The 16,405-nt window shown below is 28.5% G+C and overlaps 1 protein-coding gene across 1 annotated transcript; it reads right to left on the bottom strand.

Annotated features, from left to right (window-relative positions):
- Positions 1-1,184: 1,184 nt before the first annotated feature.
- On the bottom strand, positions 1,185-8,123 carry PGO_101470 (transcription factor with AP2 domain(s); the record flags this gene model as incomplete). Its single annotated transcript, XM_028688178.1, has 1 exon — positions 1,185-8,123. The coding sequence occupies one exon, from the start codon at positions 8,121-8,123 to the stop codon at positions 1,185-1,187; it is 6,939 nt and encodes a 2,312-aa protein (XP_028543979.1).
- Between the last annotated feature and the right edge of the window lie 8,282 nt (positions 8,124-16,405).

Raw genomic sequence — 16,405 nt, 5'->3', positions numbered from 1 at the left:
TTAACTTCACGTTTATTTCGGAAGCTATGCATGTTTTCTCAAGTCTACACCTTTTTACAGTTGATCACCACACTCTTCAGGTGTTATATAATTCCACTCCAATTCAGTTTAATCTTTTTTTTTTTTTTTCGTTAAAGGTAAATGTATGGGTAGGCGATAAAAAATGGTTGACACAGAATGGCAGATAAGAAGCGACAGATAAGGAACGACAGATAAGGAACGACAGATAAGGAACGACAGATAAGAAACGACAGATAAGGAACGACAGATAAGGAGTGGTCGATTCCAAATGGCAAATGCACTTCCATATATGACATTTCCAACTTACCCATTTGTCTGTCCTTGTACATGTGTGTGTATATATGAAAGATAGGAGAAATATGGTCTCACGTTTGGAAGTTCAAGTGGAGGAAAGTTACCGTTCATCACCTGCTTTTATAAGCATGCACACAAACACACACCACACACACATGGAAACACATTGATATACATTCGTGCTAGTTAAGCAATGAATAACTAATTACGAAAACGCCCAAAAATAAAATAAAAAAAAAAAGGAAATAATCGATCGAGATAGAGTAGGGGAGGAGAAAATTGTGTGCACATGTAAAATACAAAAAAATGAGTTGAAACGTTTGAATTTTTTTTTTTTTTTTTTTTTTTTTCGAAATGATAAAATTTAAAAAAAAGAAGAAAAAATGTTTGAATTGAACAGAATGTGGTTAAAACGTTTGTGAGATGGGAAATCGTGACTAAGCTTTGTCCATCCTCACTCCCCCTTCGCCCCCTCCAAACATACACACATGTATCTATACATGTACATATGTGTTACTAGATATGTGCTTCTACATCTATGTACATTAAAAATATACATAAATATACAAGAACATGTAAAAAAGTATGAAAAAACACGTATGCAACATACATATTGGACAACCTTGTAGTGTTACATTTAGTGATAATATTTTGCACAAAAAAAAAAAAAAAAAAAAAAAAAGGGCACCAAAATTTTGCATGAAATTGAAAAAAAAAAAAAAAAAAAAAAAAAAAAACCAAAAAAATGCGCTACAAAAAACACATAAAAAAAAAAAAAAAAAAAAAGTAAATAAATAATAATAAATAATATAATAAAATAAACATTATCGATGGCTCAGCTCAACGTAGGAAATAAAGAAGAGCTTCGTCTACTGGAATATGACAGATGAAAATAGATCAGCTCCTTGTGTAGATGCCGCTGCTGCTACTGCTGCCTCCCCTTCACTGGGGTTCTTCACAGCACCTGGAGAAAAATAGGAGTAACCATTTTTCATCTGCTTCGTAATTATAGTCAAAGAGTTCAATAACTCTTTCTGCTCTTCTTCATTATACAAGCTAGGTATTTTTCTTATTTCCAAATTCTTGGCTAAAATTTTAAGCAAAAAAAATATATCATCATAGCAGTTGGAATCCTCTACATACCTATTTAAATAATGAATAGCCATGTAATATTCCTGGAAAGTTATATTTTTAAGATTGTATGCCAAATTGGATAAGCAATTGTCTCGTAAATCTTGCAATATGCATTTAATTGTTCCTTTTTGGAACTTGAGAATATTTTCTGATAGGTAATATAACGAAAGAAGGGATGAAACATTTTGTGATGCACAAGTATCGTTTGTTATGTTGTATTCTTCACCACCTATCACTGTATTGCAACACACGTTTTGACAAGTTTCCTCTTGGTCATATACATCTGGCATTGAGCTCCATTCCATTTTCTGTTTATTATATACGCTTGATCCAATATTTGCAACACTCTTTATATTGATGGTTCCAACAGTGTCTACCATTGATCCAGTAATAGCTGATGGTATAGTGTGATCAAAAGCATCAATAGTTGGAGTACCTTCTGCAGGAGTAGTGGTACCGGTTGACAGGAAATTTCCTGCCATTCCTGCTGTTGATTGTGCACCAGAATATTCTTGCGTTGGTGCTGTAAACATGTTTGCACAATTCTGACGATGTTGCTTCTCCTGCTCCCGCTGCTTCTCCTGCTCCCTCTGCTTCTCCTGCTCCCGCTGCTTCTCCTGCTCCCTCTGCTTCTCCTGCTGATGTGTCTCCCCACCCTCTCTGAACTCCTCATCCTCCTCTTGTTCCTCCTCAGGATCTTCCATCAAATTGATAGACGGATTTGCGAATGCAGCGTTTTCATTTTTTCCACGTAAAAGCATATATTCATTTAAATTAGTGAATTCTTTATATTTAATATTGGTAATTTTTTTCAAAGCTTCATTATAATGTCTTCTCTGTTTTTCATTATTATCTAACGATGGTATTTTTTTATTACTTTTCTTACTTTTTTTATGATTCCAGAAATAGCTATCTTTCTTTTCGTCATTTTCAAAAAGGGTTATATAGTACTCCTTCGGGAATATTGTACTCTCAAAATTTACATCATTACTATCAAATGTAGTTTCTGGATTCTTTTTTAATTTCTTGTAGGAATTATATGCTCTTCTACATTCTATGGCCATTTTTTTCGCTTCTAAATATCCATACTGTTTTATGGGATAATATTTTGCACATCTCCTTCCATGTGATGTATACCACGTCGCTTTCCATCTGTACTGTTTTCTGTCATAATGCACTCCTACTATCCTTTCATCAATATCATCTGCATTATTTTCTTCATTTTGTTTTTTAATGCCCTCTATCTCCATGCTACCTTTTTCTCCATTTACCATCTCGTTGTTCATGTTTTCGTTATTTATAATTCCTGAGTCTGTGCCTTCTTTCTTTGCAATTATCCTACTTCTGTCTCCTCTATGGTTTCCACTAATCTCATCTTTTATTTTCATTTCCCTCATTTTTCTAATCATGTTATAATTTTCTAAGTTGTTCACAATCTCGCTATATTTATTTATGTTTAGCATGTCTTCCAATTTGGTGTAGTCCTTATCGGTACTTTTTCCTTTTTTTCCTAATTCAACACTCTCAAAATTTTCTATCTTTTTTTTGAATATCTTATGTGCGTATATTTTATATTCACCTTTGTCTTCACATTCATTTGGCTCATCATCATCATTAGCATGGTTTGAATCTCCACTTACATCCACGTCCTTCTCCTCTTCCTTAGAAACCTGTTTTTTTATTGTTAATCCCAAAATATTTTTTTTCATTGGGTATTTCATAATGTTGTGGTTGATTATTTTTCCATTTGTGACATTCTCAAACAGGCTTCTTATTTCCTCTTTGTACTCTCTTTCGCCTTTTTGTTTTGTTTCTCCCTCTTCTTCTGCTGCGTCCTCTGCCACGTCATACGCTGTGTCTTCTTCTGCTCCGTGTGCTACCTCCTCGTTTTTCTCTTCCTTCCTTGGATCATTGCACCTATGCAAATAGTACCTGTCGATATTCCCTTCTGATTTATTCATCATTATGTTTATCTTACTGAAGTGATCTTCATGAATCCCTTCCATATGAGACACATCCACGTTCTTAGAGTCATGAATTATTGGGTGATAGCTATTCCCTTCATCATTATATATTGCAAGTGTATTATCATCTGCCCTTCTACATTTTATGGAGTCTCTCATATCACAGTAGGTCCCATTAGATGATAGCAAATTTTCCATATTCTTATAACATGATGAAGTTGACGAAATGTGCGAAGCAGAGGATTTCAAAGAAGACGTTCCTGTTGAGGTGCACACTAAATTATTATTTTTTGATTTCCTTTTTTTTTTCCTCTTTTTTGATTTTTCATCATTTTCTTCAGATAAATCATTCAACAGTGTGTTACATAATTCTTCTTCTCTGTTGCTATTGTTGATGGCACTATTGTTGATGCTGATGCCATTGCTACCGTGGGTCGTACCACTGCTGTTTCCAGATTCTCTAAACTTCTCTCCCTCTCGAGTACCATAGTTAAGGCCATTCAAGCGGTTCGAAGAGAGAAACTCATTACCATTATTTACATCATTTATACTGGGGAAGCTACTCATACTATGCTTCATCTCTCCATACTGCTGCGAGTCGTCAGCACCGAATCGTCCCATTAAATTGCTTGAATTTGTAAACGGAAAACCAAGACCGGTGCTTCCAAACATCATGGAAGTGTTTGAATTTGCTTTTCTTTCCCTTTCATGCTCTAGCATCTGCATCCTCTGTTGCATCAGCTTCATACCATCGAAATTTGTGAATTCTACTCCTCCAAAATCGATGCCTGCATTTTTAATATGCTCTTCCTTCGAGGTAACAGTGCTATTGTTATTTTTCTCTTGAATTAAGGTATTAATGGCATTTCCAAAAGGAGTATTATTTAAAATTTCATTATTACCATCCTTGAGATCACACAATAAGGAATCCCCTTCAAAAAGATATCCTTGCACATACTGTTTGTTTAACGATTTTGCATTTGATGCATCAATTGCATTCATGTTTTCTAAATTTCCCCATAGCTTTTTTAATTTATTAGCATATTTCTCGCTTACATTTTTCTCGCTTACATTTTTTTCGCACACATTTTTTTCGCATACATTTTTTTCGCACACATTTTTTTCGCATACACTTTCAGAAATCTGTAGATGGTTAAATGGGAAGGGGTGCAGGAGTGCTTGTCGTCCATTTGGATAACCATTCTTCTCATTTTCCTTGTAACTTATCTGATCGATAGAATTATCAATAGTTTTATGCATACTGTTATTGCTACAATTTTTGTCTTTCTTTTCGTCACAACTATAAGTGCAAGAATAATTATTATTCACAAAATGGTTACTATATGGTAATCCATGTTCTGAGATAAGATGCGTGCTTTCATTATTATTCCTCTGATCTTCATTCTTCATGTTGTTCATATCAGAATTTTGAATATTGTTCATATTTTTTCTTCCTTTTTCATAAATGGTACTAGTATATTTGTTGTCACTTGAATCCTCTTGTTTTCGATTATTCTTCCTTATGTAAGTTTTCTTGGATCCTTTTTTTAACTTTCCATTGATACTTGTGCCGGCACTTTCACTACCATTTTCCATATTTCCATTTCTATGTTTGCTGTTCTGCTGATTGGCTCTGTACGCTTGTTCAAATAATAATGCTTCCTCAGGAATTTTCTGATAATTTTTGCAATAAATGGCCAATCTTCGTGCATAATCAAAACCAAAAAGTTTAATTGGAAAATATTTTGCAACTCTTTTTCCATCTTCATTCCAATTAACACTCCATCTTTGTTGATATCTATCAAAATATACCCCTTGAACTAATGGGAATTTCTTGGCTCTTCTAACCATTTCTTCTGTTAATATAGCTTTGTGTAATTTATATTGTGCTCCTCCTTTTTTACTTGGCAAATGCCTTAACAAATCAAGATACTTAAACATTTCTCTCTCATCCATTGAATCATTAAATAAAATTGGAATATTATTAATTTCCTTTTCTAAAAAAAGAAAATCGTTTTTCTTTCTTCCTCCTTTAGTTCTTTCCTCATGTGCATCATTATATTGCTGGTTCAATTCGGGTTCACCACCTTTGCACATTTCGCTTCTTTCGATCCTTTCTCGGCTCTTGGAATCGTTACTGCTAATTTTATGTTGAACTGGTCGTCCCCTTGCTCTTTTGTGAGGTTCTCCTTTCGCCTCTTTCGCTTCCTTCGCCTCTTTCGCTTCCTTCGCCTCTTTCGCTTCCTTCACCTCTTTCGCTTCCTTCGCCTCTTTCGCTCCTTCCGCTTCCTTTGCTTCTTTCACATCTTTCACATCGTCCACTTCTCCCATTTCTTCTACTCTGTCTTCTTCCCTCTCCTCCTCGAGAACCCTCAAATCACCTTTCAATTCATTCTTATCGCACACTTTACGATCCCCCAATGCCATGGCCCATCCATGACGGATGCTCGCTTTAGACACATTTTTTATTACTTTCTCCTTTTCTTTTTTTTTCAAGATTTTCTCTTCCTTTCTTTGATCATTCAAATTCTTCGTCCTCTCAGTTGCAACACTGTGTTTTTCACTTTTCTTTTTTAATTCTTCTGACCATAATGTAATACATTTTTTAGCAGCATTTCTTAAGGGTCTCCTTGCATAGGTTACATTAATATTTTCCTTGGATATTCTATTATTATTTGTTAACTCTTGATTGTTCATATTTACATTTTCTCCATTATCCATATATTTCTTTTTCTCAAGATTGGATTCATCATCAATTTCATTTTCGTATGTACCACTATCAATATCAAATTCATGAATGGAATTCAAATAGCTTCCTTCTCTTCTTCCTTTCATATACCTGTCCGATTCTCCATATTTGTTTGAATCACTTTTGCTTTTCCTTCCTACTCGCTTTTTCACCTTTTTATTCGGTGTTATGAGAGTAGTATTATACACGTCATCATCTTTTTCATGCTGCTCGTTCAGATTTGTAACACACTGTTTTTTTTCTTCCTTCATTTCACAAACTTCGCTATTATTCGCCGCACAGGATGGTGGCGATGATAATAATTCTCCATTTGGATAAACGGTTTTGCTACTGCTGCTTCTGCTACTGCTACTACCGGTGTTGCTACTACTGGTGTTGCTACTACCGGTGTTGCTACTACTGATGTTGCTACTACTGGTGTAGCTATCGGTGCTTCTATTGGTGTTGCTAGCATTACAATCCTTCTTATTCTGGTCGCAGCTGTCTACACACTCATTCGTGACGTCATTGTGCTTCTCTCCATATGGATGGTAATAATCATTATTTATGTCGTAACATAGATTTTCTTTTTTCTCATAAATAAATTTTTTATTTTTTGAATCACTTAACACCTTTTCCTCTATTTCTCTTTTCCTCTTTCTCATAGTTTTTTCCTTTACCTGATTTGTTATGTCACAAACTTCTCTAAATGTTTCTTCTCCTTCGGTTTTATCAACATATGAATTTTCACTCACACATGCATTACCATCTCTTGGTAATTTTACACCTGATATATTATTTTTGTATTTTCCTTTTTCTTCATACAGATGCGTATTAGATAACAAACCAACGTCAGAATTCTCATCTGATTTGAATTCGCTTTCAGTTTCACCATTTTGTCCGTGTGATATTCCATTTGGAGAAGAGAATGTGTCACCTCCACCTGTTATTAATTCTTCTCTATTCGTAATTTTATTACAAAAGGTGCTTAATTTATTGGTTAGTTGTGTGTTATCTAAAAGACTATATGTATTATTAACCCGTTCTGGATTATTCCAGTATATCAACTTTTCAAAATCAGGATTTACACTTTCCACTAATTTATTTGTTTCGTAGTCAGTTATGTTTTGATTAAACGGTACTGTGGCATTTGGGATGACAGAGCTCATAGCGCTGATACTTCCACTAGGATTATTCATTTCGATAGTTTTTTCATATTCTGTATCGTTTGTTCGATTACTACTGCTTCCAATGTAGTTATTATTTTTAGTTGGATTCACAATTTCACAACAGTTTAATGTAGAAGATAGTTCATAAGCGTCACTGAGGTGGTAAGTATTATCTTCTCCATTTTTCTGAAATATAGCATGATGATCTAAATTTTCAACATAGATGGTTTTATCTGATGGGTTTATAATATCATCAAACTCAAAATTTGGATTGAAATTTCTATGGCTACTTAGTTCCACTTCTTCGTTTACTGAACATGTCTTATCTTCTTCGTTCAGTGAACATTTCTTATCTTCTTCGTTCAGTGAACATTTCTTATCCAGCTTGTTCACTAAACATTTCTTATCTTCTTCGTTCACGTACACCATGTTATTATCATTACTTCTGGCAAGCATACCTTCAGTGCTCGTTAGATTGCTATCCATTCTACTAGTAATCGTTTTAAGTGCTTTATTATTATTGAAGTCTGCATCATCGTAATATTCCATTTCAATACTATTTGCATCTACATTGTTCATTTCACAATAATCCTCATCACATTTTATATTTTTAATAGTACTATTTTCTCTTTTCATATGTTTATATTTATTTTTACTTAATACATTTGCGTTCTTATCATTCAGTTGACTAATATAAAAATCATAATCCTTTTTGTTAATTCCAATTTTTATTCCACATGTATTTGACGCGTTATTTATCGATAAATTTTCATTCGTAAAAGAAATTTTATTTGAACTAGCTAAAATGTTCATATCGCTATTTTCCTCATTTGATCCAGTCTCATAATTTACATCCCCTTCTGCAATCTCTGCTATATCGTCCTTCTCATCACTTTCACAATTATCCGCATTTACATCATTTACATTTATTTGTAAGTTACATTCCAAATCTGTAATTGTTTCTGCTTCTTTATTTTTTCCCATTTCTTTCACTCGTTTAACGAAAAAAAAAAAAAAAATAAAATAATAAAATAACGGGTTAAACCAAAAAAATAGGAATAAAAAATTGGCATAAAAAGGGAACTAAAAATTGAAGCACAAAATTGGAAAAATGAGGAATAAAATGTGTAGGTGCAAAAAAAAAAAAAAAAAAAAAAAAAAAAATAAATATTAAATAAACAAAAAAAAAAAAAAAAAAAAAAAAAAAAAAAAATAAAAAAAAAAAAAAAAAAAAAAAAAAAAAAAAAAAAAAAAAAAAAAAAAAAAAAAAAAAAAAAAAAAAAAAAAAAAAAAAAAAAAAAAAAAAAAAAAAAAAAAAAAAAAAAAAAAAAAAAAAATTGAAAAAAAAAGTAAAAAAAAAATTGAAACAAAAAAAAAAAAAAAAAAAAAAAAAAATGTATGGAAAAAAAAAAAAAAAAAAAAAAAAAAAATTTTTTTATTGCATTACAAAAATGAAAAAATAAAAAATCAAAAAAAAATTGTAAAAAATAAAAAAAAAAAAAAAAAAAGAAAAAATAAAAATAAAAAAAAAAAAAGAAAAAAAAAAAAAGAAATATAAAAAAAAAAAAAAAAAAAAAAAAAAAAAAAAAAAAAAAAAAAATAAAATATTATAAAAAAAAAAAAATAAAAAAAAAAAAATCAATAATAAAAAAAATTTTATTTGAACTAGCTAAAATGTTCATATCGCTATTTTCCTCATTTGATCCAGTCTCATAATTTACATCCCCTTCTGCAATCTCTGCTATATCGTCCTTCTCATCACTTTCACAATTATCCGCATTTACATCATTTACATTTATTTGTAAGTTACATTCCAAATCTGTAATTGTTTCTGCTTCTTTATTTTTTCCCATTTCTTTCACTCGTTTAACGAAAAAAAAAAAAAAAATAAAATAATAAAATAACGGGTTAAACCAAAAAAAAAGGAAAAAAAAATTGGCAAAAAAAGGGAACTAAAAATTGAAGCAAAAAATTGGAAAAATGAGGAAAAAAATGTGTAGGTGCAAAAAAAAAAAAAAAAAAAAAAAAAAATTCTATTATTGCATTACCAACATGGAACAATAATAAATCGAAAAAAAATTGTACAAAATAAAAAAAAAAAAAAAATAGCAACAATAATAATAGTAACAAAAATAGTAATAATAATAAAGTAATAATAACAAAAATAATAATAACCAAAATAATAATGATAAAAATAATACTAATTATTATATAACCATAATAATTCGAAAAAAAAAATTAGGCAAAAAAAAAATATTCATTAAAAAAAAAATTTTGACTCTAGTTGCTGTGCGAGCATCCACAGGTAAAATGAGGCCCCAAGGATTATTCTCCCAGATACGTTATTATGTATACGAATTAAAAAAAAAAAGTATCGAAAAACGAATGGAAAAAGGGAAATACAAAAATGAATATACCGGATGAAAGTATAAAAAAGTAAGCGCAAAAAAAAAAAAAAAAAAATGTATACAACATGTACGCATGTACATACGCATATGCAAATGTAACAAATTTGCAAAAAGAATTGCTATTAGAGGATATTCCTTTTTTTCCTATATCCAATTGGTAAAACACAAAATAATTTTAATTACATTATCTATTTCTATGTATATATGACATATGCACATGACTGTGTACACGAAAAATGTATACTAACATGTGTCTAGCTAGGGCTGTGTCTTAAAGGTGCAGTTGTAAAATGTGTGTGCACATATACAACTGAGAATGTATAAATAAATCGAATATAAGGAGAAGTTAATTAATTCACAGTGCAGGCTTACTTTGGAATGCAAATATAGATAAAAGAGAAAAATATATAAATATACATACATACTCGCACTTAGATGTATATGCATACATATTCACGTACAAACATAATAACGATGAAATTATTTTTTAATAACAGAATATCTTTATGTACAATGCATCGCCTTTGTTCACTTGCTATTTTTTTTCTTTTCTTTTTTTTTTTTTTTTTTTTTTTGTACACATGCTTAAGTTTATCTATACTAAGAGAACTGGTTTAGAAATTATTACACACAAAAACTTATGCAAACAAATAACGAAAATTTAACATCCCAATATGGGCAAAATGGGATATGCTGAAAAGGACGTGAGAACTATTTCTACGAAAAATTCCACATAAGATGCATATATGATGTTACTTAAAAATGGAAAAAAAATATTAATATATGAGAAAAGGAATGGAAAATAAATTGAGAAAAAAGAAGAAGAAAAAGATAAAGAATGAACGAAAATTAAATAATTACTAAAACACATGCACTAAATCGTATTTTACTGAAATGTTGGTAGCATAATTTCAGTTAGCAAATGGAGAAAAAAAACATTTATTAAACACAAGGGAATATACCAATAATGTACGTAAAAGGGGGGAAAAAAAAAAAAAAAAAGTAATCATTTTACAATTTAAATGAGTATACAAAAAAAAAAAAAAAAAAAAAAAAAGATAAAAAAAAAATAAAAAAATAATAAAAAAAAAAAAAAAAAAAAAAATTTAAAAAAAATTTTGAAAAAAAAATTTAATTAAAAAAAATAAAAAAAAAAAAATTTTAAAAAAAAAAGGAAAAAAACAAAAAATGTTACGTAAAAGGGGGAAAAAAAAAAAAAAAAAAGTAATCATTTTAAAATTTAAATGAGTATACAAAAAAAAAAAAAAAAAAAAGTAATGGGGAAAGGAATTATATATTTTCATACAACTTTAAGACAATCTTTAATTAAAGATCATCAACTATTTCGTGAACAAATCAGAAAAAATCTAATTCCTCTTCTTTTTCTTTTTTTAAAACATACACATAATCATACACACACACACACAAAAAAAGGCAAATATGAGTGAGTTGATGTTTGTACACTAGCATATATAAATACTAATTTATACACGCATATGTAAATTCCTTGGGAGCAACCGTTACACTTAGGTGTATAAATATATGCAAATATAACGCAACATTTATATTTGCACACTAAGAGATTATTTACTAGTACATATGTATATATATATATATATATATATATATATATTTTATGTTCGATATCCTATGCAATAGTTTTAATTAACACAAGATATATTCTTACTACCTGACATGAACACTTGGTCAGGTAAAATTCCATCGTTTTTGATGAAAAAATTGACGAGGCTAAGGTACGCATTCTATTTTATAAACAAGTGCTGTGTATTATTTCAATGATACAGCAAATAACGGATGCATGTGTAGGATTTATTTCTGTTTATCTATGTGCTCCAAGTGTACATGCATATACGTATACATACGTATGCAATGCATATACATACCATCACCCCCCCCCTGGTAATCCATAATCAGACGGAATAACACATCTATTGGTCGTGCGTTCAGTATTTCCTTCTAATTGTATGTTATATAAATTAAAAAAAAAAAAAAAAGAATGAAATTTTATAAAAATGAAAAAAAACTTGCACATTTGACACATTTCAATTTATTTATATTGTATGAGATATACATATCACTATGTGATCAAACTCTTGTATTTGTAGGCACATATTACATGGGGGGCGTGAGCTGTGAATTATCATCCGTGTATGTTCATTATATATATATATATATATATTATGAGCTATTCAATGTAATGTTTTTAATATGAATTTGTTCTACTATAATGTAACTGTTTATATGCAACGTCAAATATAATGCACATGCATATATGACTGTCGTGTGCGTGAGTGTAACACGATAAACTAGTTCACAAAATGCGCATATGCACATACACATATGTATATATTAACATATCTTCACATACGTGCCTTTGCAACTAAAATAATTTTGAATATATATATATATATATAAAAAAAAAAAAATTGAATAGTGCAATAAGGGATATGTCCATACGCGTGTGTACATATAATTATACTTACGCCTATATTACACGCAGAATAAGCATATGAAAATACAAAAATTGTGAATGTACATCTTAATTCCTCTACTGGTTTTTAGGTTCACCTAAAAATTGTGTAAATGTTTTTATACAAGCAGATAAAAGAATTTAAAAAATTTTGGAATCATTGATAATTTTGTAAACAAAAAAAAAAATAAAATAAAAAAAAAAAAAATAATATTAATAATAAATAAATAAAATAGTAGAGACGTGTAATAAAAAAGTATGGTAGGATAGTACGATGGTTTAATGTGATAGGATAATATAATAGCAAAAGAATAAAAGAATAAAGTATAAAAAAAAAAAAAAAAAAAAAAAAAACATTAAAAATTCAAATTATTAAAAAAAAATTTTTAAAAAAAAAAAAAAAAAAAAAAAAAAAAAAAAAAAAAAAAAAAAAAACCTTACACATTCACATTATTATGTACATATTTTTGCACACACACACAAAAAAAAAAAAAAAAAAAAAAAAAGCTAGAATTTTTGTATACGTCAAGTATATAATGAGGTGAAAAAGAAAAGGACGATTCAATAAAGGTATTTCTTAATGTGTGTAAAATGCAAAATCATCGATGTAAAAACAAATGAAAAATATAATTCCAAATTTTTTTTTAATATTTTCCACATAACACCACTTATTTGCAAAAGGGAAATAAAAAAAAAAAAAAAAAAAAAAAAAAAAAAAAAAAAAAAAAAAAAAAAAAAAAAAAAAACATTACAAATCAAAATATTATGTAAAATTTTTTGCACACAAACAAAAAAAAAAAAAAAAAAAAAAAAAAAGCTAGAATTTTTGTATACGTCAAGTATATAATGAGGTGAAAAAGAAAAGGACGATTCAATAAAGGTATTTCTTAATGTGTGTAAAATGCAAAATCATCGATGTAAAAACAAATGAAAAATATAATTCCAAATTTTTTTTTAATATTTTCCACATAACACCACTTATTTGCAAAAGGGAAATAAAAAAAAAAAAAAAAAAGAAAAAAAAAATGTATACATAAGTGTATAAATGAATGAACACACACATGTATAAACCTATGATCATATACATACACATATGTACGTTTTCAGCATTATATATTATGCCTACTACAAATATTACATATATGTCCACGGAAAGGATCACATAATCCATAACTGCTTTTGTTTTTTTAGCAAAATTTTTACATCTCTTCTGTATCTCTATGTTTTCATTTCGCATGAAACAAATCACTCTTCTTATGTATATTCATTTCCATATTTTTTCATCACTATTCACATGATTATACAAAATGCATGTGTGAACAAATGAAAAAATATAAACGTTTTTATACACATAAATGTAAGTTTATATTTATGTACATATCGATGTTCACGCTTTTGCATGCTACATGTATGTGCTAAGAAATTTGAAGTATTCAGTTTAGCATCTACCACTGCTGAACAAAAATCTGTTCAAGGTTTTTGAACTAAAAAAAGAAAAAAAAAAAAAAAAGTCCTTAAAAATGCTTTATGCACGTAGGAGAAAAAAACAAAATATGAAATAATAGAAAAGAAGGATAAACAGGAAAAAAACCAAAAAGGTAATAAAAAAAAAAAAAATAAAAATAAATAAATAAACACAGAAATGTGGAAAATAAAAAAAAAAAAATATATAAATATATCTGATGAATTTAATAAATTTCTTCGTAAACCTTAGTGTCTTGAAAATTTTCTTTCATTTTCTTTTATTTTCTTTCATATGTTTTTATTTTATTTCACATTCTTTTATTTCATTTTTTTTTCTTTTTTTTTTTTTTTTTTCTTTTTCTTTTTTTTTATTTTTTACTTTCTTTCTTTGTTTTCTTTGTCTTTCGTTTTTTCTTATGTATATTTTATTAACTCGTGTATTATGCATATATGTACTCGCATGGATATTTACTTTATACCACCAGGTATGTATATACATATGTATGCATATTTATTCTTATTTATATGCACGTACACATGACACATTTGTGCGTTTTGTCGAACAGTGATAGGAAAATGTGTATATATATGTATATATATATATAAATGAATAACTACTATGAATGTTTAACAAACTTGTGTAACTAAAAATGTAATAAAATTGGAAATGCTAGAAGAAAAAAAAAAAAAAAAAAAAAAAAAAAAAAAATAAAAAAAAAAAAAAAAAAAAAAAAAAAAAAAAAAAAAAATACGTGATCAAAATGAAGAAAAGAAAGAAGTTAACACAATCACATTTTAAGTTTTTTTTTTTTTTTTTTTTTTTTCTTGCTCTGTCATGAAACTTAAATGTGAGGATTATATACATGCATACTAGAAAAAATTTTCATGGAAAAGGGAAATTTTTTAAAAAATTTTTTTATGCTTACGTGTATTACACAAATATATATGTGTATATATATGCAAATATACGTGTAAATTAACGCAGACTATATGTATATTTATGCATACACTACTTAAACCGATATGTTTAATTATACTGCCATAACAATATAAAAAAAAAAAAAAAAAATGGAAAAAAGGGGAAAAAAGGAAAGTTCATTTTTAGAAGTTCCATATGGATACCTAACTTTATAAAGGGGAAAAAAAAAAAAAAAAAAAGGAATATAAATATGTGAACATTCGTTCATATATATAATATACACACACAAATAAACGAATAAGGCAATCACACACGAACCATATTAATATTCATGTCCTCGCAATAATTCACTTGGTTAAAACGCGAAGCGTGTAACGCGGAAAATAAGTAGATGCGTATGCGGATAAATAATTCAAACAAGCACGTGCTATGCATCGCTGAATTTTTTTGTTCGTGTGTGCATGCGTTTATTTGCAATTTATACTGTATTGTTATATCATTATATTTGCAATATTCAAGCCTTTTTATTTTACTTATATTTTTCTCGATTATTTTACTTTTATTGAGTACAGATGTACATCAAAAGCCCCACATGAATATGTCATTCCAAAGAAAACGCAAGAGCAGCTCAAACTAAACACCTTACTTGAGGGAGAATATGCTTGTAATTTTTTCATAATTTCACTGCAAATGTTTTTTTTTTTTTTTTTTTTTTTCCCAGTCACCAATTTTTGCTACTAATGCAAAAATACTAAGATTTTTTTCTGAACTGTTCAGGTGAAATTGTATAAAAAAAATTCTCAAAATGTTTATAAAACACTAAATTATCAGAGGAACAATTTTGTAGGGAATGAGAAAACAAAAAAACGAAATTAGAAACAACACCTTGCTAAAATTTTAGCGCATAAAAAGGAAGGAAAAAATACGGTGAGTGGGTTGTAAAGCTGTATAATCCATTTTTTTATAAAAATGATGCAGTTCAGCTGAATAATCATAATCAGTGTAATGAAAAGGGTATTCTCTCATCAAGTAGAATATACTGAACACATACAAATAAAAAAGTGAGCTTTTGTACGTAATCGTAGGGAGTGTAAAATTTTTTATTGCACCATTTGCTTGTAAAGAATACGAATGTGCAAACGTTAACCTAATTTGTTCTTCTAAAGCCGTGAAACGTAGGTTATTTAACACCAAATGAGTGTATATATATGTATACATATCTTCATAAAAAACGTGTGCATATTTAAATGCTGCCTCCGGAAAATTGTAGCTACAAAATGTGTATACCACTTTTCCAGAAAAAATCCAAGCGCAAAGTATCGATATAATCTGCGATTAAGGTGAATATTTGTTTTATAATTGAAACGGAGGATTTTACCAGTTTATAGAGGTTTTCATTTTTTGAAAATAATAAAAAAATACACTTTGCATAGTTATCGAAAATGTTCTCGTTGTTCCTTTTGTCCGTATTTTATTTTATTTTTTTTTTTGTACAATTTTTTAAAAATTGTGAATATGCTATATTTTTTATAAGATTTCCTGTTATGCCTTTTGACTATCTTTTTATATGAATATAAAAGTGGGAAGAAAGAAAAAAAAAAAAAAAAAAAAATCATATACCTGCGTAGTTACATTAGGTGACACATATATGCTGTTGGCTTACACAATATATCTATATGAATAAAATGAAAAAAAAAAGAAAAATAGTCACAGCAGAAGCATAAATTTCTCCTTGCCACTTTCATAAAAAATCTTGCTTTTTTTAATATGTACAATTTGATTTCCTCTATTTCAGTCCAAAGAAAGAAAAAAT

Source organism: Plasmodium gonderi (genome assembly GCF_002157705.1).
Source record: "Plasmodium gonderi DNA, contig: Chr10, whole genome shotgun sequence".
NCBI classification, from domain to species: Eukaryota; Apicomplexa; class Aconoidasida; order Haemosporida; family Plasmodiidae; genus Plasmodium; species Plasmodium gonderi.
The sequence above is the reverse complement of the archived record's forward strand: the minus strand, read 5'-3'. Positions and strand labels throughout refer to the sequence as shown.